General features: G+C 62.0%; 2 protein-coding genes and 1 long non-coding RNA gene across 8 annotated transcripts; 2 read left to right on the forward strand and 1 right to left on the reverse strand.

The window, feature by feature from the left end:
• The first annotated feature begins 256 nt into the window (after positions 1-256).
• UAP1L1 (UDP-N-acetylglucosamine pyrophosphorylase 1 like 1) lies at positions 257-9,460 on the forward strand. 6 transcript variants are annotated; one of them, XR_011569528.1, is made up of 10 exons: positions 261-718; positions 1,300-1,504; positions 1,708-1,883; positions 2,200-2,372; positions 2,613-2,806; positions 3,220-3,360; positions 3,899-4,084; positions 4,633-4,699; positions 5,155-5,363; positions 9,165-9,356. XR_011569528.1 is itself a non-coding variant. In XM_070799710.1 (9 exons), exons 1-9 carry the CDS (start codon positions 430-432, stop codon positions 6,676-6,678), a joined length of 1,857 nt encoding a protein of 618 aa, XP_070655811.1. In that variant the 5' UTR covers positions 257-429; the 3' UTR covers positions 6,679-6,845. The 6 variants fall into 6 exon arrangements, 4 of the variants coding, with proteins under 4 accessions (XP_070655811.1, XP_070655812.1, XP_070655815.1 ...); XR_011569527.1 differs by lacking the exon at positions 9,165-9,356 and adding an exon at positions 6,253-6,419; XM_070799710.1 differs by lacking the exons at positions 5,155-5,363; positions 9,165-9,356 and adding an exon at positions 6,253-6,845 and having other exon boundaries at positions 257-718.
• On the reverse strand, positions 6,411-9,165 carry LOC139185914 (uncharacterized). Its single transcript, XR_011569531.1, has 2 exons — positions 8,975-9,165; positions 6,411-6,860 (listed from the first exon to the last, which is right to left on the reverse strand). It is a non-coding gene; the product is annotated as an uncharacterized lncRNA (long non-coding RNA).
• Positions 9,461-9,861: 401 nt separating the features above from the next.
• Positions 9,862-21,187, forward strand: MAN1B1 (mannosidase alpha class 1B member 1). The gene is made up of 13 exons (XM_070799707.1): positions 9,862-10,104; positions 10,685-10,793; positions 11,473-11,588; positions 13,241-13,395; positions 13,637-13,746; positions 14,936-15,121; positions 15,800-15,948; positions 16,332-16,520; positions 17,931-18,121; positions 18,639-18,759; positions 19,217-19,414; positions 19,491-19,622; positions 20,236-21,187. The coding sequence occupies exons 1-13, from the start codon at positions 9,997-9,999 to the stop codon at positions 20,437-20,439; spliced, it is 1,968 nt and encodes a 655-aa protein (XP_070655808.1). The 5' UTR covers positions 9,862-9,996; the 3' UTR covers positions 20,440-21,187.
• The last annotated feature ends 710 nt before the right edge of the window (positions 21,188-21,897 follow it).

The raw sequence follows: 21,897 nt of genomic DNA on the forward strand, positions 1-21,897 counted from the left end.
CCTTCTGGGGGGCCCTGCTGGAGATCTGGCTCAGTCCGCCCCCGCCCAGCCCTCAGTCTGCTGGCCCTGAGCCCTGAGCCCCCGGACTGTGGTCCCTGGCGCCAGGGGTCCTGTTGGATGCAAACATGGCCACTGGCAGGGACTGACCCTGGCCTCCCCAGGGGACTGTGGGCTAGGAGGTGAACTAAAAGTGAAGCCCGCCCTCCAGCGCCAGCGCGGGCAGGGGCGGGGCTGAATAGTGGAGGGGCGGGGCGGGGGCGGAAGAGAGGCGGAGTGGGCAGGGGTCTGCGACCCAGCCGGGCCGGGGCGGGGCGGGGTCAAGGCGGGGCGCCCCGGGCCCGCCCGGCTGGAGTCTGGACCGCCTGCGGGTCCCGTGACACCGGCCGGAGAGCGCGGGTCACAAGCGCCAGCGCGGCCGGCGGCGGCAACATGGCCTCGGAGGCGGACCTGCGCGCCCGGCTGCAGCGCGCCAGCCAGGAGCACCTCCTGCGCTTCTGCGCCGAGCTGGCGCCGGAGCCCCGCGCCGCGCTGCTGGCCCAACTCGAGGCCCTGGAGCCCGAGGCGCTGCGCCAGCACTGCCAGCGCGCGGCTGCTGCCTGCGCGCGCCCCCCGGGCCCGCCGCCCGACCTGGCTGCGCGCCTGCAGCCCCTGCCTCTTGAGCGCGTGGGCAGCGCGAGCGAGGGTGACCCCCAGACCCGGCGGCTCTGGGAGGAGGAAGGTAGGCGGCGGGGGTCCCGGCGGCGGGCGCCGCGGGCGGCCGGAAGGGGCCACGCCCACGGAGCGGGCCGAGCGGGGCGCGCGGGGAAGCGGAGCTTGGAGCTCAGTTTGCCTTCTTCGTGAAATCGCCTGCCTTCTCACACGTACCGGCTCGGGTTGGTTCTGGGGCCGAATTCCCTGGGGGCGTGCTTTGTGCTGGGCGCCCCTGGATGGCCAGCTGCCACTTACTGACAGGAGGGGACCCCTGGACACCTGCACAGGCTCCGTTTCACAGCAGTGTTGGCGAGTTGTGCTCCTTGCCTCTTGGCCCGTAGCTGAGGCTGTTGCTCTTGGAGTGGAGTCTCCCCCGGGTCCCCGCCGGCGGCTCCGAACAGGCCCGCGGGGTGTTTCCTCTGAAGGACCCAGGAGGGCGTGGTCAGAACCTCGGCAGGGTCGGTGAGGCCCCGGCCCAGGTCAGAGTGTCATTTGGAAAGTTTTGCGCTGTGGCTCGCAGCCCCAGGCTCAAGTTTGGTTTGCGCTAAAATGAAGGGGTGGTTGTGTGGTGGGTTTCGGGAACCCCCTCATGGTGCCCCCTGCCTCCAGGTTTCCATCAGATCGCCCTGAACAAGGTGGCCGTGCTGCTGCTGGCTGGCGGGCAGGGCACCCGCCTGGGCGTGACCTACCCCAAGGGCATGTATCAAGTGGGGCTGCCCAGCCAGAAGACCCTGTACCAACTGCAGGCAGAACGGATTCGGCGGGTGGAGCAGTTGGCCGGCGAGCGCTACGGGACCCGCTGCACTGTGCCCTGGTGTGCCCACCTGCATTCCTTTGGCCCCGGAGTGATTCCCCTCCCCTACCTTGTGTAGCCCCAGTCCTGCTCCGCACCAGGACTTGAACCCCAGCACAGTCCCAGTCAGAGCCCAGCCCCCACCCAGAGGGAGGCCTGCCAGTCCCATCTGCCAGGGGGACTAGGCCCTCTGCAAGGCTGGCTCAGCCTTGCCTCCCTTGCAGGTACATCATGACCAGTGAGTTCACGCTGGAGCCCACAGCCAAGTTCTTCAAGGAGCATGACTTTTTCCACTTGGATCCCAACAACGTGATCATGTTTGAACAGCGCATGCTGCCTGCTGTGTCCTTCGATGGCAGGGCCATCCTGGAGAGGAAAGACAAGGTCGCCATGGCACCAGGTACGCCTGTCTCTGAGGCAGGAAGGGTCTGAATGTGGAAGAGGGCCGAGAATGTGGAGCTAGGTCGGGGTCAAGAGGCCTGGGACAGAGGCCAGAATATGCTGCCCAGAGGCTGCGTAGTCCTGAGCAAGGGGCCTCCCTTCTCTGGGCCTTGATTCCCATCTGTCACGTGGAACAGCCACAGGGCTACTTGGATGGCGATAGAGCGCGCCCTTAGGCGCAAGGTCCAGCCCCGAGGGGCCTCCCCTGTCTCTAGCACACCATCAACTAGAGGCCGGCCAGAGCCTTTGCAAGGCCCTTTCTCCTCCGTCGGCAGATGGCAATGGGGGCCTGTACAGCGCGCTGGAGGACCACCAGATCCTAGAGGACATGGAGCGGCGAGGAGTGGAGTTCGTGCACGTGTACTGTGTGGACAACATCCTGGTGCGGCTGGCCGACCCGCTCTTCATAGGTTTCTGCGTGCTGCGGGGCGCCGACTGTGGAGCCAAGGTGAGCCGGCGCGCGCCTCGCCCCGCCCGGACCCCGCCTCCTCCTCCAGCTCCGCCCTCATCCCGCCCCGACCCCGCCTCCTCCTCCAGCTCCGCCCTCCAAGCCCCGCCCCCTCCTGCCCCTGGCCCCGCCTTCTCCTCTCAGCCCCGCCCTCCCCGCCCCGCGTCCCCGCCTGCCCGGTCCGGCCCCAGTCAGTTTATCTGCCCAGCCAGCCATCTATCCATCCTGTCGAGGCTGCAGGTGGTGGAGAAGGCGTACCCTGAGGAGCCAGTGGGCGTGGTGTGCCAGGTGGACGGCGTCCCCCAGGTGGTGGAGTACAGCGAGATCAGCCCCGAGGTGGCGCAGCTGCGCGCGCCAGGTGGGGGCCTGCTGTACAACGCAGGCAACATCTGCAACCACTTCTTCACCCGAGACTTCCTCCGGACGGTCACCAGGTGTGCGTGGCAGGCGGCTTCCCGGCCAGCCTGGCTGCAGGGCCTGAGGGCAGACCTGACCTTCTGTGGGTTGCAGTGCAGAATGGCTGTTGAGTTTAAACAAGCTGGAGGCACCAGAGAGCTCGGCAGCTGGTGCGGCCGAGTGGGCCTGGCCCTCCTGTAGAGAGGCTGTGCCGGCGGGTACCACCCACCCCGGGGCTTGCCGCTGCCACTGTGCTTGGTCAGGGGTGAGGCTGATGGTGGCCAGCTCTCTGGCCAGCAGAGACAGGGCTCAGCTGGGCTCTCACTGCCCTGTGTCCATTGTGTCCGTCTGTCCAGTTGCCTCACCTGGCCAGGCGTGCGGGAGGCAGGCTGGGGCCCCGAGGTGTCCCATCTGAACTGCGTCTTACCTCCTGTTGGCCTCGCATCCCCAGGGAGCTCGAGCCCCTGCTGCAGCCACACGTGGCTGTGAAGAAGGTCCCCTGTGTGGATGAGCACGGGAACCCAGTAAAGCCGCTGCAGCCGAATGGGATCAAGATGGAGAAGTTCGTGTTTGACGTGCTCCCGTTTGCCAAGTCAGTGCAGAAGCTGTCTTTGTTCCTGCCCCCACCCCCATCTTGTGGTAGTTCTGAGGCCCAACAGGCAGGGAAGTGGAGGCCATGCCCCTTTGCAGGGGGGCTGGGGGGCTGCAGGAGGGTTTTGGTGCAAGAAGCCCAGAGGAAGCAGTCCCTGGGGTGGGAGCAGAGGGCGCGTCTAGAGCGGTCGGAGCCCTTGGGGTTGTGGACTTGCGGGGACACCTGTGCTTCCTCTTGAGTCCCCCTCTGCCCTGGCCCGGGGCCCTGAAGCTGTTTCCAGGGGAAGTAGCTGGAGCTGCCAGGGTAGGTGGCCCCCACCTGGGGTCCCAGGTCCTGGGGGTCAGGCTGGTGGGAAGGGGAGGGAAGAGAGGACCAAAGATAGCTCCGGAGTCTTGGAACAAAGACTCCCGCGTGCTCGGGGGCCCAGAGAACAGACGCCCATGCAGTCTGTGTCGCTCCGGCCTGGCTTTCAGCTGCCGGGGCCCAGGGCGTCTGGGCCAGCACGTCGGGTCTGCAGCTGTCTCCCCTGCTCCCCCAGGAACTTCATGGCCTTCCAAGTGCTGCGGGAGGAGGAGTTCTCCCCACTCAAGAACGCTGACTCAGCCGACAGGGACAACCCCTCCACGTCCCGGCGGGCCCTGCTTGCCCAGCACTGCCGGTGGGCCCTGCGGGCAGGCGCCCGCTTCCTGGACGTGCACGGGGCCCAGCTCCCCGAGCAGCTCAGGTGAGTGTGGGCAGCGGGGTGTGGCCCGAAGGACAGTGATGTCAGGGTGTCACAGCCCAAGCCGCACTGCAGGGCCCTGCTGTCATGGCTGCTGAGCTGGGGTGGGGGCTTCTGCCCTGGCACCACACTGAATGCAGGTGGCCGTGTGCCCGGTCCTCGAGGTTGCTCAGGGCCCCGGGGACGTGAGGGCCGCATCTTCCCAGGCGGGGCACCCAGAAAGCAGCAGGCAGGTCACTTTCTAGGGTGGGGAAAGAATAGGAACTTAGGTTCCACCCCACTGCCCACAGCCACCTCCTGAATCTGGCTATCCAGGCTGTGAGATGCCTGCAGAGGGCAAGGAGCATTTTCCAGACCAAGTCAGGGCCTGTCGTTCTGGGGTGGTGTCCGGGGCTGCGTGTTCAGAGGAAGAGCAGATTGCCTGGAGGAGGGCTGCGGGTGTGGGGGATGGTCCGCTGGGTGGGCAGGGGCTGGCCGGCTTCCTGGTGGGTGGGGCCAGGGAGGGCGCTGGGACAGGACCCTGAACTGATCCTGAAGAGTGCACCCCCCAGCCTGCCTGGCAGCGCAGAGCCTCCAGCCATCTGTGAGATCTCCCCCTTGGTGTCATACGCTGGAGAGGTGAGAGCCGACCGGCGGCGGGGGCTCTGCTGGGGTTGGGGTGGCGGGGTTGGACGGGGCAGGCTGAGCTGGACGCTTGGCTGGGAAGTCACAGCTCTGCCATGGTCAACTGGCAGGGTCAGCGGTCCCTCAGTGGCAGAGGACTGTCCAAGACCTGGGGTGCAGTGAGCTGTCAGAAGCCTGGAGGGGCTGGGAAAGGCAAAGCAGGTCCATCTGAGCCTGGGGTTTGGGCTAGTGGGAGCCTCTCAGTGGGAGGACAGCCCGCTGTGCCTCCCGTGGGCAGTTCTGGCCAGCCCTATGGGAGGGCTGCACAGGCCCGGGAGCTCGAGGTGGCATCCAGCCCTCGCTCCTAGCAACCTCTCTGGCCCTGCCTCTCACTGGCTCCGGGCTGACCTGGGGCCTCACCCAGTGGACCAGGAGGTGGGATCCGGTCATCACGACCTGCTCGTCTCCAGGGGCTGGAGAAGTACCTGCGAGGCCGTGAGTTCCGGCCCCCACTCATCCTGGACGAGGCCATGGCCAGGGAGCTGCGGCCCTGACCCCTGCCAACCCTGGGGCCCAAGACTCAGGACGCAGCCCCACCTGGGCTCCAGGCAGGGGAGCTGCTCTGCGATTCTGGCTGCAGACCGGAGACCACAGAACGGAGCAGGCTTCCTCCACAGGGGTAGGAGGCCTCCCGCCACCAGGGCCCTGGGAGCCGGGTGACCCCGGGCCTGCAGGGTCCCTGGGGGCGCTCTGGCTTCACTCCTGCAGTGGCGTCCAGGCTGGAGGCAGAGGGACTCGGAGGACTGGGGTGGGGCCCAGGCCGGTGCGGCAGGTGCTGACAGGCGCACGGGCCTGTCTGAGCTGAAAGGGCTCCTGTGCGCCTGCAGACCCACCTGGCGGGAGCAGGAGCAGCCATGCTGCGCTTTTCCGCAGCGACGGCAGAGCCTGCAGGGCTCTGTGTTGGGAGGGACAGCTGAGCCTGGGGGTCACAGCCAGGCACCCCTTCCCTGCCCGGCTGCGGCCCACAGCAGGTCCGGAGCTGGCTCTCCGGGAAGCTTGGCCTGCATGCCTGGCACAGTTGTCTCGAGTTCCATCCAAAGCTTCAGCCCCCAGAAAACAGTGGGACTCGTGGAGGGCGCCGCCCTCCCGCCCCCGCCCCCAGCCTACAGGGAGCTTCTGACAACACGGTGCCTGCACTCCTTACCGCCCCACCCAGGGAGGGGTGGGCACAGACCCTCACTGCACACCCTCAGCCTGGTCAAGGTGGGGAGAAGCCGGCTGCCTCTGGTCTCTCTCCACGGGCTTGGCTGCTTGGGGCCGCTTCCCGCCTGGAGAACAGCACAGGGCGCCTGCCCCCTCCTCCTGTGAACAGCCTCCTAAGTGCCGCCCGCCCCGCCCCTCCCCGCTCCTCCAGCCCACGTGCGGCCGTCTCCCCCAGGAAGGGTGCTGTCCCGGGGGCTTCAGTGGCAGTGAGCCTCCCGCCTCGGGTGTGCCGGCAGGGTCAGGGCCAGGCCCAGGGCTGTGCCTCCACCCAGGCTCTAACCTGTGCCTTACTTGCCTTCTCCCAGCTGCTCCACAGGCCAGCAGAGGGCCTGGGGCAGACGAGGGTCACCAACGAGGAGGCCGAGGTTGAGGGTCCCGCCCGGCCCAGGGGCTCCTCACTGCCACGACGGGGCAGCCTCTTTCCCAAGTCGAGTTCGTTGGGTAAACTATTAAAACAGCTTGCTTTCACAAAGCCTTTTTATTTTCAAATAATTATACCTTCACGTGAGGTTTCGCTCAGCGCAGAGAGGTCCCGGGTACACCTCGCCGTCTCCTGCAATGTCTGTCCTTCTGTGATACGAGGACGCTGTGACCAGGAGATCCTGGTCGTGCTGAGTCCTCTCTCCCGGGTGAGGCTCCCTGTGGGTTGGGGGTCCCATGGCTACAAGCATCTCCCTCCTGCTTCCTTAGGAGCCACGTGCCCCATCATCTCTCACCCAGACAGCTGCTAATTGAAGCAACTGAGTTTTGAAAGATGGACAAACTCAGTTTTCCCAGGATGCAGGGATTTCCAGTCAACACCAGGTGCTGGGATCCAGCCCGGCCTGGCGAGCGCACTGTCTGACCAGCGAGTGGCGGAGCGGCACTGGGTGTCCCGGGTCTGCGTCCGTCCAGGGGCTGCAGCCTGGTGACCCTGCGGAAACGAGAGCCCGCAGGCTGAGCTGGTATCAGGAGACTGACTTTATAGTGTGTGGGGAAGTGGACCTGAGTTTGGTTTCATGACCGATTCTTTGAGGTAGCCTTTAGCTCTGTGTTCATTAATTGGCTGAAAGGAGATCCTTCCCTTTTAGTTCAAAGGATTGGGATCAAACAGGAAACCGTGTCTACTCCAGATTTAGCTAAATGGAGAAGGCAGTGGCACCCCACTCCAATACTATTGCCTGGAAAATCCCATGGACGGAGGAGCCTGGTAGGCTGCAGTCCATGAGGTCACTAAGAGTCGGACACGGTTGAACGACTTCACTTTCACTTTTCACTTTCATGCATTGGAGAAGGAAATGGCAGCCCACTCCAGTGTTCTTGCCTGGAGAATCCCAGGGACGGGGAAGCCTGGTGGGCTGCCGTCTATGGGGTCATAGAGAGTCAGACACGACTGAAGTGACTTAGCAGCAGCAGCCTTCAACCAAGAAAGTTAAAGTGAAAGTTAAGTCGCTCAGTCCTGTCCGACTCTTTGCAGGAGACCTGGGTTAGAGGCAGACGATTTAACCTCTGAGCCACCAGGGAAGTCCTTCAACCAAGAGCGGCCTCTCAAATCCTTAACCTTCAACTCCAGTGAATAATGGTCCCTACACAAACCCTTTTAGTTTCTGCTAGCGTTGCAAAAAGCCGGGACACTGGAAAGAGATTGTGGCAAGCTTAAGTACTTCAACTGCCTTCAGGCTCTAATCAGCCTTTCCAGCGCCCTCCTAGCCCCCAGTGACGAGGCTCTTTCCAAACCCTGTTCATCATCAGCTCAGAGAAACAAGTTTCCAGTCTGGGAATGAATGTCTTACCACACTCAGCTCAACTGCAGTAAAGTAGCCCCTGTCTTGGAAAACTAAAGTGGTCCAAATGGTGGTGGTCCCTGATGAACCTCAAAGTGTCTCTGAACCTGTTTCTTTTTGCTTAAGCCCCCCGAGATACCCACCACTCCCTCTCCTCAATTCTTCCACCTCCATTGATTAGGCCAAGACATCGTAGAAAATACCACGCTGGAATTTCTTTCTCCCGAAAGGGGAAAGAATTCTAGGAATTCACAGTAACAAAACAGCCAACAAAGTGGATTGACTGTTCACCGCCTTTGCTTTGCTTTGCCTCACAGTCCTGGAGCTGTTTCTGGAGACACTGACCTATTTGTTGCTATTGAATCAGCTACCACCCTCCTTATGGGCAACATCTCCAGCTGATAGTAACAAAACCCACAGCTCTTCCCGTCAAGACTCAAACTTAAGTCACTGGAATCCTCTCCCCAGAACGAACCAATAGCCTTAAGTAGAGAAGCCCCTCCAGGTTTAAAGCCTGTGACAGGGTTCCAGGGCTCAGGGCCTCCCCACCCCGTGCACACTGCTAAACGGAACCTGTGAGAAAGCCCAGTGGCTGAGGATGGAGGTCTGTCCAGGGCCTGCAGGCCATTATCAACGCTGCTGCCCCTCAGCACCCTCTGGCTCTTAATCCCCACCCTCTACAAGCACTCCTGCTGAAAGCAGCAATTTTCACTGTAGTTACGTTGTGTGTTCCTTAGCACAGGTGCACCTTCAGGAACACTGTGGGTCTCGTTCAGGACCATTGCAAAACAAGGAACCTCACAGCAAAGCAAGTCACGCCGACCTTTTGGTCCCAGTGCACAAAGAAGTTCTTTATACTCTTCTGTAGTTTACTAAACATGCAAAAGCATTGTGTCTAAAAAAACGGATGTACTTCATTAAAAAATACTTATTGCAAAAAACTGCTCACCATTAACAAGTTATTTTAAAAGTAACATCAAAAATCACTGGCCACAGATCACCATAACACATATAATAGTGACAAAAATGTCTGAAAAGTTGCAAGAATTACCAAATGTGACAGAGACAGGAAGTGAGCAAATGCTGTTGGAGAAATGGTGCCCATAAACTTGCTCAATGCAGGGTTGCCACAAACCTTCAATTTAAAAGACATAGTATGCACAAAGTGTGATAAGGGAAAGTATGCTAACACGAGGTGTGCCTGCATTCCAGCTAAGGCTAGCCAAGACCTCTCAGATTCCACTTGGGAAGGACAACAACGCACCTGGACATGAATGCCCCGAGGTTTCACTGAAATTCCTTCCTTTCACAAGACTTAAAAGCTGATTTGGACGATATAAGGTTTCCTGCAGGCTCCACGCCATTACAGCATTGGGACGACTTACTATTCTGCTCTCCTCAAACCTCTTCACAGGAAGCCATCAGTAATCTGTTAAAACTGTTCTGTTTTACAGGGACATAAAGTCTCCGTGAAAAAACTGCATTTGATCAAACAGCATCGATACTTAGGCCGCCATATCTTGGAAAACACCAACAAAAGTAATATTCCTCTCCTTGGTCTCGAAATGGCTATTATTTGCTACAGGTGCACCTTCTTAACTGCAAACCCTTTGCCATGCCCGAATAAACTCAGTTTGCTGACCAAACAGCTGGCTACTTTTACGGTTGACAGGTCCGATGGATGAAAACCCCCGGGCTTCTAACTCCGTAGCGGGCCCCGCGTCATTCCGCCCACCCAGCCGGGCCGGGCACCAACTAGGTCAAATCCAACCGGTGGGGGGGTGGGGCAGGGTCCAGCCCTGGGGTCCGCAGCTCAGGGGCTCCCGGCTGACGTGGTGGAGCAGGGGACACCTGCCCGCGGTCAGCACTGCCGTGAGAAGCCCTGGCTGATCCTCGATGCCCACAGGCCCCGGGGGAGCCGCGCGAGGGCGCAGGACGGCTCAGCGGCCCGGAATCCCTCAGGAAGCCTGTCCCAGCGCGGGGCAGCCACGGCGGTGAGCTGCGCGCAGGCGCGGCCGTGTGGGCGTGACGTCACCGCGCACCAGCAGACGCAGAGGGCGTAGGACCCAAGCCTGCCTTCAGCCGAGTCGCGACGACGGACGCAGGCGCAGTGGGGCTGCGAAGGCGCGGCAGAGGCGCATTGGCGGCGCGGCGCGATGGGCGGGGAGTTGACGGCGCCGCTATGGCCGGACACCCGACTCAGACCAACTGGTCTCTCAGCCCGGCTCGAAGCAGGGCTTCCTGACGCCGCCGGAAGGCGAGGCCCTTCGGGCCCCCGCGGCCGTCATGTACCCGCCGCCGGCGCCGGCGCGTCGGGACTTCATCTCGGTGACGCTGAGCCCCGGCCGGAGCTACGATGGCGGCCAGGGCCTGAGGCGTCGCTCCTGCTGGCGGGTGAGGGGCGGGCCGGGCGGCCGGGTCGGCGCTTCCCCGGGCTGGGGTCTGGGGACCGGGCGCGACTGCGGCCGGCCTCGCGGGGCCCAGGCGAGGAGGGCTGCGGGTCCCTCTCGGCCGTCCACTGTGGGCACAGACGGTGTCTGCGTGGAGTTTCCTTTCTCCAGCTCCGACCGCTGGGGCTTCACAGGTGGCTCGGCGGTAAAGAACCCGCCTGTCGAGGGGCGACGCGGGTTCGATTCCTGGCTCGGGGTGACCCCCTGGAGGAGGAGGTGTCTCCCCACTCCAGTGTGCTGGCCGGGAAATCGCATGGACACAGGCGCCTGGCGGGCTACAGTCCCTGGGGCTCGAACGGAGTGGGACGCTGCGAGTCACTAGCACCCACGAAGCCGGTGCGGGTGTCGGCTGCAGTACCGCTCCAGCCTGCGGCCCCCGCTTGGAGGAAACGTCCCCGGTTCAGAAGCAGCAGAGCCCCACGCTGGGCCTCGGGAATTGCTCCTCATCCTCCCGGAGTCTGACACGGCGGGAGAGATTGCTCCGTGTGCTCCTTTCAGTAAAATGGTCGTTCTCTGTCTGTCAGAAATGGAAGCAGCTGTCGAGGTTACAGCGGACGGTGGTCCTCTTCCTGCTGGTGGTCGTGATGCTCTTCGGCCTCTTGTCCTATGTCCACGTGGCCGACGAGTGGACAGGTACCAGCTTGCATGATCCTCGGGTGTCCTGAGGGCTGACTAAGGGGTGGCACAGCGATCTGGCAGCGGCAGGAGGCCCAGACTTCAACGCATTGGCGGGAAGTGAGATAAGGAGAAGCCTAGAATGTTCCCAGCACCCCGCTATAAGGTGGCTGTTAATCTGCCGTGTATGACTGTTTCCCAGACGTCTGCTGTGAGAAGCGGCCTGTCGGCCGGCCGTCTCACACCGAGATCCAGGTCCGAGGGTACAGGCGGAGTCTGCACGCGCTTCGCTGCAGGCGCTTCCTAACACGCACCGCAGTGCTGGGAAGGAAGCTCAGGTGCCGGCAGGAGGGGCAGCTCCCTCCTGGGTTCTGCTCGTGGCTCCTTGGAGGAGGAAAGCTGCAGAGCCCGCGGCTGGCTCCCGTGAATGGCCCGTGTGCCACCGTGGGCCTCCTCGAAGTGGAAAGATAAAGGCCAAGTGTGTGGGTTGTGGTGGGGTAAAGACAGAAGCTGCCGGGGGCTATGGGCAGGCTTTGCTTCCCTGAGGCCACTCTGGAATTCCCTGACCTGCCCTCTGCGGAGGCCCCAGCCTGTCCTTTTCCAGGAGGGCTGGCTGTGTAGGTGCTGTTTCCAGCGCCCTTTGACTCTCCTCTGGGCCTCGAGGCGTATTGGAGATAAAATAGATTCTCCTGTTTAGCTGTGGACAGCAGGTCGGCGGCAGCAGGGCAGATGAGACCAGCAAATCCTCCCGTCTTGCCAGCTCCTCAGAAAGCAGCTGAGAACCCGGAGGCCATGGCGGGGCTGTCGCCTCAGGTACTTGGAGTAAACTGAAGGTGGAGTCGCAACTGGGGTCCAGGCCAGAGGCGCTTCAGCACAGCGTGGGCTGTTTGAGAGGGACTGGGAAGAATCCTGCTTCCTGCCGTGTGTCTGAGGTTTTCACCTGAGACTCCTTGCTCTGGGCTGGGGGGATGGAGGAGACGCGGAGAGAGGAGGAGGGCCATTCTGTCCTCTGTCCTCTTGGCCCATCTGCTGCTCCGGGTCCTTGGGAGGTGAGAGAGACCGGCCCTTTTCTCTGGGAGCTACTGGCTGGGGGCGGTCAGGCGGGGGCTCCACTCTGGACCTGCCCAGACAGAGGTTCTGGGGCCTCCGCATCACAGTGGGGTCAGCAGGGAGGACTGGGAGTTGGCAGGTGCGTGGTGCCTGCCATCCAGAAGGGGTGGGGGCAGGGGTGAGGCCGCGTCCTGGGGAACCCCGAGCCGTCCAGGGGGGCGAGTGAGGGCGGGGTAGCACGTGGAGACTAGAGGGCGAGGCGTCAGCCAGAGCCAGGGCAGGTCCCACCCCAGGAGGGCGGCCGGCCTCTGAGCGCCCAGGGTGCTCTGTGCCAGGTGCACGCTCCTGCGGGTTGGGGTGTCCAGGTGTGCCCAGGCGCCCCCAGGGAGAGGCTCTGGGACTGATGCCGGCCTCAAGCCCCACAGGCTGCCTGCTCTCACCCCGTCTCTCTGGAAGGTCTGTGTGTGAGAGAGCCGGTTTCTCCCTTTAGAGCCAAGAGCATTCCTTCTGTCACTTCTGTGCCCACTCTTGTGTGTTGACTTCACGGTCACGTGACAGCAGAACGTGGCTGTTTCTCCTCCGAGAGACACGTTTCCACACCTCAGCATCCATGACCTGGACTCTGGGGTCCAGGAGGGGCCTGGGATGAAGGCGTGGACATCCACGTCTCCTGTGGAGCGAGTCTCGGGGCCCCTGTGCATCCTGAGTCCGCTGGCACCTCCTCTCTGGGTCCGATGCCGGCACTCGTCCCCGAGACCTGCTTCATCCATGGAGCTTTGTTTCAGCCGCACCTACTCTCGTGACCTGGGGGCCCGGCTCGGTGGGGTTTGGATCTTGGAAGGGGGTGTCTTCACGGATCCTCCCCCAAGGTGTCCGTGGGTGCTGCCGCCAGAGGCTTTTCCATTCACGGGTCTGTGTCCTTGGGAGCTGGAGGAGTTGCTATCACAGCCACTGTTGGGGGGCTGGAGCCAGGATGAGTGCGGCCTCCCACGGCGCTTTGTCACTGACCGGCCGCCTCTGCCGCAGCCTTCCGAGGCTGAGGTGGGAGTCCCGGGTGCAGGCCTGGGCAGTGTTCTCTGTGGCTCCATCGACGGGGATGGGGTGGTTTATCCCTGCCCTGCTCCCCTTAGGGTCTGACTCCCAGACACGCTCTGGCCAGGGGCTTAACTGACTCTCCAGGGCTACATTCACCCATCGGCAGAGCCTCCATCAGGGAGTCAGAGCCAGGATCTGACAAGAAAGGGGCTCCTCCCAAAGCTGCGCATCGTATGAAAAGTGGAAAGCATTTCCTCTAGGAAACGGCAGCTGCTCAGCCAGTTCACAGCGCTCCCTATGTGGCTCCAGGTCTGATGGGACGGGCTGCGTCCTAGAAGCGGGATGGAATCATTGTACGAGTGACTCTTGTCTCTGTCCAGAAGCCCCAAAGGCATTTCCGACGAGGACCCCCCAACCTGCAGATTAGAGCGCCCGATGGAGACCCCCAGGAGAGAAGGCAGGACCGGGCCCAGAGGAGGGCAGAGGTGGTGGGCGAGGCTGGCTGGGGAGCAGAGGCGCAGAGAGACGGCCTCAGGTACCGGGAGCGTCAGAGATGGTCTGATCTTGGGAACCAGTGTTTTCTGTTTTTTTTGACAAAGTGCTAACAAGTGTTTTCCTGTGTTTCACACCGTGCGCCCTCGCGGAATAGGGTGTCTGTGGCTTGTCCATTCGCGGTCCCCTGGGGAGCGTGCGAGTTTGAGCCTGAGCTCGGTGGCAGCCTTGGGGCATCCACACCTCTGTCCCTGCTCTGAGCATTCACGTTTCTCTCCCTGTAGTTGGAGGGGAGCAGGGACCAAGCCACAGCAGGGCACTGAACCTCCTGGAAAGAAGGCAGAGCTCCCTGCCAGGCCTTCCCCGAGGGCAGCAAGGATTCAGGCCAACCCAGGTAAGGTCCGCCTGCCGCCTCCGGCCTCAGCTGCTGCTCGTTCCGAGTGTCGCAGCAAAGGACACGCTTGAGAGTTGGGGTGGCTGTGCAGCTCCTGCTGTCCCTCGAAAGCTCGGCTCAGCCTTGGACACCCAGGTGGACCAGGCTCCTGTGGGTCAGGCACTCTACAGCTTTGGTGACGACGTCTGTCTCCCGGACAGATGTCTTTCAGTATCCGGTGCTGCAGCCATTTTAACTTTTATTTTGTATTCTAGTAGAGGTGACTGACAGTGTTGTGACAGTCTCAAATGAGCAGGGGAAGGGCTCAACCGTACACACACGTCCGCATCCTACTGCACGCTTTTCTGTGTGTGGAGTGCCGTGTAACACTGAGCAGGGGTCCGTGTGCTGTGAGGTAGATGCTGTGTTTGCCCGTTTAGAGTAGAGCAGTGTAGACGAGGCTGCCCAGACTTGCTAACTACGTCCTCCCCGCTTTCACTCCCCCGGCACCGTAAGTTCATTCTCTGCGTCCGTGGGTCCCTTTCTGTTTTGCAACTAAGTTTACCTGTATCATTTTTCCTTAGATTCCATGTATAAGGGGTGTCACAGAATACTTGTCTTTTGTCTGAGCTACTTCCTTCACTGTGACGGTTGCAAGCTCCGCCCATGTGGCTGCAAATGCCATCACTTCACTCTTTTGCGTGGCTGAGTGAGCTTCTGCTGTCTGCATGTAACGCGTTTTCTTTCTTTGTTTCTCTGTTGGTGGACGTTTAGGTCGCCTCCGTGTCTTGCTTTTGTAAACAGTGTTGCAGTGACGTTGTGGGGCATGGATCCGTTCAGTCCTGTTTCTCTCCGGATCTATAGCCAGGAGTAGGTCGCGGGGTCACATGGTAGCTCTATTACTAGCTTATTAAGGACCTTCTATATTGGTCAGACAAGGTTTTCTTGTCCGGGTCACCAGCGCCCGTCACGTTTGATGTCCACAAGCCAGACTGCACACCAGGCACACTGGGTCCTCCGCTTTCGCTCCTTCGCTGTTTCCTGGAGGGGGGTCCCTGCTGGGACCTGGTGCAGGCTGACCAGCCTGGGCCGGTGGCATCTTCAGCTGGGCCTTCACTGCAGCCTAAGGTGCCCCCACGGCAGGCTCACTCGCTGTGGGGCCATAGGGCAGGTCTGCCTGGGTGCCCACACCCTGCTTTCCTCCTCCCAGCCCCCCAGAACGAGCGCCAGAAGGCTGTGGTAGACGCCTTCCTCCACGCGTGGGCTGGATACCGCAAGTTCGCCTGGGGCCACGACGAGCTGAAGCCCCTGACCAGGTCCTTCAGCGAGTGGTTTGGCCTCGGCCTCACGCTGATCGACGCACTGGACACCATGTGGATTCTGGGGCTAAAGAAAGGTACCTGCCCATCCCTGTGGTGGGCTCGAGCTCGCCGCGCGTGACCCTAGGGCCCGAGCGCGCCTGGTCTGGGAGGCGACCACACGCTGTGTCCTGCTGGGCTGTGCTTCCCCTTGTCCTGGCTGCCAGCGTGGCTGTGCTGGCCGCGGGCAGCTCTCTGTCCTCGCACATCTGTGCGCCCTGCGCCTCTTGCAGAGCGCCGAGCGTGGTGGAGGGTGGAGTCCAGGGGCGTCTGCAGCCCGTGTTTCTGGCGGTCAGGAGGGCCCTGTGGGGGGAGGCGGCACGTGATCCGACGCGGTGGCCGGCCGCGCCCCGAGTCTCCCTCAGGCCTTGTCGGTGGAGACAGGGTGAGACGGGTGGCGTGTCCTGGGTATTTCTGAACTGGCGCGCACGGCCCTGTTCCGTCTAACACTTGCACTGCAGGCCTCCAGCCACTCACTCTCTCGTGCTTCTCTGTAGCGTGGCTTTGACGTTGAGCACTTGTGCTCACGCTGCACAGCCTTCCCCCAGCTGCACGCTGGCCCCATGTTTTCTGTGCGGTTGGAGGACTCCTGGGCCCCCCTCCTGCGTGAGGAGGTGATGTCGGAACCCTGCCGGGGTGTGCAGAGCCCTGAGGGCCCGGCCAGGAAAGGCTGGCCTGTTCATTTGTTCCTGTGTCTCTGCTGTTCCACGTGGCAGAATTTCAAGAAGCCAGGAATTGGGTGTCGAAGAGGTTATTGTTTCAGAAAGATGTGGACGTCAACCTGTTTGAGAGCACAATCCGGATCCTGGGGGGGCTTCTGAGTGCCTTCCACCTGTCTGGGGACATCCTCTTCCTGAAGAAGGCTGTGAGTGTCCCGGCGTCGGGTCTGCTCGCTTCCTGGGGGGACTGGGGTCTCAAGTGCTCAGCAGTCAATGCTTTTCTCACGGGATTAGGCTGTGGCGGGCGTTTGTTTCCGGTTCTGTCTCCTCCCGCTCTGGCGTCTGTTTCCGAGCACGTGGGTGGCTGAAGCAGCATTGTGCCAGCCTGCTGCCTGCCCGTGAGGTCATTCTGAATGAATTGAGTCTGGCTCGGTTTTTGTAGCTGGCCAGGGTTGGGTCAGGTGAAGCCAGCATACTCGGGTCTGTCCACGGAATTAGATGAAAAGGGGTGTTGGGTTCACCATCGTGTCGTGGAGACAAGGCCGCCGAGCAGCAGGAATCGTTGACTCATCGCTGTGTTGTGTGTCAGGAGGATTTTGGAAATCGGTTAATGCCTGCCTTCCGAACACCCTCTAAGATTCCATACTCCGATGTAAACATTGGCACTGGAGTTGCTCACCCACCCCGATGGACCTCTGATAGCACGGTGGCTGAGGTGACAAGCATTCAGCTGGAGTTCCGAGAGCTCTCTCGTCTCACGGGGGATAAGAAATTTCAGGTATGGGGGGGCTCTGCCCCCGGCTGGTGCGGGTTTTCTGCGGGGCCGTCTCCGGCTCGTGGAGGCGAGTGCAGGTCTGCGTGGTTGTGGGTGCTGGGCCACGAGACTCGCGTCGGTGTTGGTTCTTGTCCCACGTTCTCCTGCAGAATCGCATTTTCTGGTGATGCCAGAGGCGCAGATGGGAGAGGCCTTGACTGGAGGCCGAGTCCTGTGCCTGGCCTGCGGGGCCCCGACAGCTGACGGCTTGTCCTGCCGCTCGGCATGGCCTGCTGTCCACTTGCTGTTGTCCTGTGCCCTCCTGCAGTGGCGAGGGCCGCCTGCTGTGTTGTGGCTGAGTGCCACGGGGTGTGTTGGAGCTCTGGGTTTCGTAGCCAGGTCAGCGTAGGTGACGTCGTCGTCGTCCCGTTTGTGGCGCCCTGACGGGGCCCACACGCTGTCCCGGGTGGGCAGCTGGAGTGGGGTGCCGGCCTGGCTCCCGCTCGCGGCACTGACTGTGCGTGTGGAGGGATGGCGGACCTGTCTCTGTGGCTGGCTCTGGTTGTCTCTGTCTTCAGGAGCGTCTGCCACCTGCCTCCACAGGGCCTCTCCTGTGGCGGGTCTGTCTGCGTGTCGGCATCCGCTGAGCTTTCCTTGTTTCCTCCGCTCACCCCATCTCGTTTTTGTTGAGATGTTTGTGTCGAGAGGTCCCGCCGTCTCCCGTAACCGTGGCTGTCTGTGCTCACGCGTCTGGCCGTCGTCCCCCTCTAGAACTGTCCCCCCCACCCAAGCGACCCCAGCACTGTTCACCGACTTCCCGTTTGTCACTCCACCAGCCTGGGCAGCCAGGTAGGCTGTGCGGAGCTTTCCCCGTGCTCAGTGGCGTCTTCTCCTGCCGTGGCTGCAGTCTGGGTGGCCAGTGAGCCTGCTGTCTCAAGGTGGCAGGACCAGTCAGGATCCTTCCTTTCTCAGCTTAGAGAATCCCTGACACAGTGGACTTGTTGCTGGGCTGATGACTGCCAAGCTTCAGCTGGTATGCCGCTGGGTCGTTGGCAGGGGGGGGCCCGGGCTGGGTCCACCTGTCCAGACGTGCCTTTGTCCGCCATCCAGCTGTCACTTGTCCCTCCTCACGGGGGTGTGATGGTGCCTCCAGTTGGGTTTGATTTTTAACCAGTGGTGTGTTGCCGTGTGTGTGTCCACGTGCCGCGTGTCTTTTGTGTAGGAGGCCTAGCAGGTCCCCGGCCGGGCACTGCCGTGAGGGGCCTGTGCCGTCCTGAGGTTGGGACGTGGTCACACCACACAGGCCACTTGCTTCTGACCTGTCCTCCTGGCTCAGGGCTGGGAAGGGTCTCGAGGACAGCTTCAGCCCCGCGGTCGGCTGCCGGCAGCCCCTCTACCTAGCTCACCTGCTCACCGCCCCCACCGTCTGCCCAGGAGGCCGCAGAGGAGGTGACGAGACGTGTGCATGCCCTGCACGGGAAGCTGGATGGGCTGGTGCCCATGTTCATCAACACCAACAGCGGCAGCTTCACCCACCTGGGCGTGTTCACCCTGGGCGCCAGGGCCGACAGCTACTACGAGTACCTGCTGAAGCAGTGGATCCAGGGCGGGAAGAAGGAGCGGCAGTGAGGCCTGTTTCTCTGCCTTCGGGGTGGCCCCCTGGGCTCGGGGTGGCGGGGCCCTCTGTGGGGAAGGGTGTTTCTGTTCATCCTATATGCAGAGCAAGGACCGGCCACCGGGGTGGGCAGACAGGGGTCTTCCTTGGGGTTGTGGCTGCTCGGTCGTCGGCTCCGGCGGGAGGCAGCCAGGACCATGTGGGCCTCCTCACGCTTAGCACTTTGACACTGAAAACTCACACATTCCCAGGGAGCAGCCTGGTCGCTCCTTGTTCAGTTATAAAAGAGATAAACCCCAGTGGGGTGCTGGGATCCTCTCAAGCCTCAAGCCTGGGGGTGACTGTGGCCCAGGAAGTGTCACTGACTGGGAGCCCGCAGGCTGGTTCAGGCTGACCCCATGGGGCTGGCAGGGCCGGGCCTCATAGATCCCAGAACGGGGACAGGAGCTCGGGGTCAGCCCTGTTTGTGGACCTGAGGGCTGTGCGCCCACCTGGCCAGAGCACACAGGCCCCGCTGGTCTGCATAGGCTGCTGGAAGACTACCTGGAAGCCGTGGACGGGATCAGGAAGCACCTGCTCGCCAGGTCTGAGCCCAGGAAGCTGACCTTCGTGGGGGAGCTCAACCACGGCCGCTTCAGCGCCAAGATGGTGAGTGGGAGGGTGTTTCCCTGATGCGGCCTCAATGCAGCGTGGGGACCCGGCCTCTGTGCTTGACGTCTGATGGCTCTGAGTGGGGACGACCGGGGGGGACCTCGTGATCCTGGCCGTGGAGCGGGGCGGTCCCGGGTGGATGTGGGTGTCCCGTGAGAGCAGCAGGAGGAGCTGAGGTCTGTGGGGTGCCAGGGCCCCCACCCCGGAGCCCCCACCTCCTCCAGGTCCCCTGCCCTGCCCCGAGTCTCTCCTTCCACGCTCTCGGGGAACCCCCACTCCCAGTTGCACCCCGTCCTGCTCTCCTGCAGCCAGGGCTCTGTCAGCCTTTGAGGTGGTCCTTCCAGAAGCTGCTCCCCTGCCCGTGTGGGGCCCCAGGTGCTTGGCCCGCAGCCCAGTCCCCTGTCTGAGGCCTGACGGCGCTGGACCTGCTGCTGAGGTGACGCTGTGGTTTCAGGACCACCTGGTGTGCTTCCTGCCGGGGACACTGGCTCTGGGTGCCCACCATGGCCTGCCTGCTGAGCACATGGAGCTGGCCCAGGCACTCATGGACACCTGCTACCAGATGTACCGTCAGATGGAGACGGGGCTGAGCCCCGAGATCGCACACTTCAACCTCCACCACACGAAGGCTGTTAAGGACGTTCAGGTGAAGGTGAGCCATGCTGGGCCCAGGGCTGGGCCAGATGGGAGTGCCGGGAGGCACCTCCTGAGCCCATGTGCCTCCCCAGGCGGCCGACAGACACAACCTGCTGCGGCCCGAGACCGTGGAGAGCCTGTTCTACCTGTACCGCCTCACGGGCGACCGCAAGTACCAGGACTGGGGCTGGGAGATCCTGCACAGCTTCAACACCTACACGCGGGTGAGCCCCCACCGTGTCCCCAGGGCCTCACTGTCACCTCCCAGGGGCTGCGCTGGGAGGCCTTGCCCTGCTGTGAGGGCCCGGGGGTCGGGGCATCTGTCTGTCTTGTCTGGGGGACAGCTGTGTCGGGAGGGTCCCTGCAGTGGCCCGAGGCGCACAGACCGTGTCTCTGCTGGGTCCTCCATGTGGCTTGGGCAGCGTGTTTCCATCCAGCAGTCGGTGACCTCTGAGCCACTACTCCCCAGGCCGGGGGCCCCAACCCGCACCACCCCCTGCTATGCCGAGGGCCCACTGCCCACCCTGGCAGGGCTGCGACTTGACCTTCGCCCTGTGGCCCCTGAGGTGGACTCTACACCCCTTGGGTGGCCTTGGGGCCTTTTTGAGGCCTGCACAGGTTTTTGAGGTGGCACTTGGCGTCTGGTCACTGGAGGGAACCATGGCTGACATCCAGGGGGCCATTCCCTCTGGGCTTTGGAGTCCTCTCCGCCCCACACCCTGCCCTGGGGGGCCGTGTGTTCTGGGGTGGGCCAGGCCCCGGGGTGCGCGCCTCTGGCTGGCAGCCCTCCAGAGGGCTGAGCCAGCATCGTGATTTGTGGCCTCGGCTCTCGAGCAGGTCCCCTCGGGCGGCTATTCTTCCATCAGCAACGTCCAGGACCCCCGCCACCCCCAGCCCAGGGACAAGATGGAGAGCTTCTTTCTGGGAGAGACGCTCAAATACCTGTATCTGCTCTTCTCCGACGACCCCGACCTGCTGAGCCTGGACACCTACGTGTTCAACACAGAGGCTCACCCCCTGCCCATCTGGGCCCCCTCCTAGGGCGGGATGGCTCACGAGTAGGCGCTGCCCAGGAGGCTGATATGTGCTGTCCGTGAGGATGCCTGTCGGCAAGACCCGGGCCCTGACCTTGGCTGTGAGGTGTCCCCTCAGCTGGCGGCACGTGCTCCGGGCCGGGCTGGTGACAGAGGCCGGTGGGCCACAGGGCCAGGATGTTTCGGGGCCTCATAGCTGCTCGGGGTGGCCACTGGGCGTCTGGTGCTCTGCCGTTGATTCTGTGCTCCTCGCCTGGTTCCTGTTGGATCACCGTTTGGAACACGTAGGAATAAATGGGCGGTGTGATTCTGGGGATCCTGTCCACTCGGCGAGTTTCTTCCTTCTTCCTAGAAAATCAAATCAAATGACTACATTCCTGAAGCCTGAACACTCTCCTGCTGCCCTGCAAGGGCTTCCTCGGGGTCCTGGGCATCTGGTCACCCCAGGCCACTTTGGCCCAGAGCCTGCGATATGATCAGAGACAGTCTTGGGCACAGCCCAGTACAGCCCAGCCTCGGGATCACAGCCTGTGAACACGCCCGACGCAGGGGCTCGGGGCGTCCTGACCTCATGGGGATTCGGGCTCCTGGCTGGCTGTGGTGTTTACACGTTGGACTCAGGGATCCGCCCCTGCCTTTACAGGGCTGGGCAAGGCTGGGGGGCATGTTCACCGGCTCCCAGCCCAACAGACGGGACTTCTAACAGCCCAACAGACGGGACTTCTAACCCACGATAAAAGTACACTTGTTCTGAATGGCATGTGCTTCGTCTTTATTTTCTGATTTCCAGCGTGAGGTCGGCACAAGGGGCTGCGGCAGATCTGGTGTCCCATGTCCAGACGTCGGCTTTGGCTCTGCCCCGGGAAGTGTGGAAACGTCCGCACACAGCACTTGTGCTGGGCAGGCGGCCCCAGGGTGAGGGTGTGAGATGCTGGCTGTGGGCCTCAGTGGGCCCTGTGCTCCGCCCGCTGCCCTGGGTGTGGGCTGCCAGCGCCTGCTGCTTCTCTCAAGGCGCCTGGCTGGCCTGTCAAGTCCCTTCTGCTCAGCCAGCAGCACCCATTCCTTAGGGCTGACCAGGGTGTGAAAGTGAAATGAAAAGATGCGTGTTCCTTGGAAGAAATGCTATGACCAATCTAGATAGCTTATTAAAAAGCACAGATGTTACTTTGTCAGCAAGGTCTGTCTAGTCAAAGCTAAGGTTTTTCCAGTGGTCATGTATGGATGTGAGAGTTGGACCATAAAGAAGGCTAAAAGCTAAAGAATTGATGCTTTCAAACTGATCTTGGAGAAGACTCTTGAGAGTCCCTTGGTTCTGCAAGGAGATGAAACCAGTCAATCCTAAAGGAAATCAGCCCTGAATATTTGTTGGAAGGACCAATGCTGAAGCTGAAACCCCTATACTTAGGCCACTTAATGTGAAGAGCTGACTCATTTGAAAAGACCCTGATGCTAGGAAAGATTGAAG

This window comes from Bos indicus, chromosome 11 (genome assembly GCF_029378745.1).
Source record: "Bos indicus isolate NIAB-ARS_2022 breed Sahiwal x Tharparkar chromosome 11, NIAB-ARS_B.indTharparkar_mat_pri_1.0, whole genome shotgun sequence".
In the NCBI taxonomy this organism is placed as follows: Eukaryota; Metazoa; Chordata; class Mammalia; order Artiodactyla; family Bovidae; genus Bos; species Bos indicus.

Coding starts and splice junctions, on each gene's coding strand:
- MAN1B1 (XM_070799707.1), top strand. CDS start 9,997: ATGTACCCGCCGCCGGCGCCGGCGCGTCGGGACTTCATCTCGGTGACG. Junction 15,122..15,799: donor GATTCTGGGGCTAAAGAAAG/GTACCTGCCCAT, acceptor TCCACGTGGCAG/AATTTCAAGAAGCCAGGAAT. Junction 15,949..16,331: donor TCCTCTTCCTGAAGAAGGCT/GTGAGTGTCCCG, acceptor GTTGTGTGTCAG/GAGGATTTTGGAAATCGGTT.
- UAP1L1 (XM_070799710.1), top strand. CDS start 430: ATGGCCTCGGAGGCGGACCTGCGCGCCCGGCTGCAGCGCGCCAGCCAG. Junction 719..1,299: donor GCGGCTCTGGGAGGAGGAAG/GTAGGCGGCGGG, acceptor CCCTGCCTCCAG/GTTTCCATCAGATCGCCCTG. Junction 2,807..3,219: donor TTCCTCCGGACGGTCACCAG/GTGTGCGTGGCA, acceptor TCGCATCCCCAG/GGAGCTCGAGCCCCTGCTGC.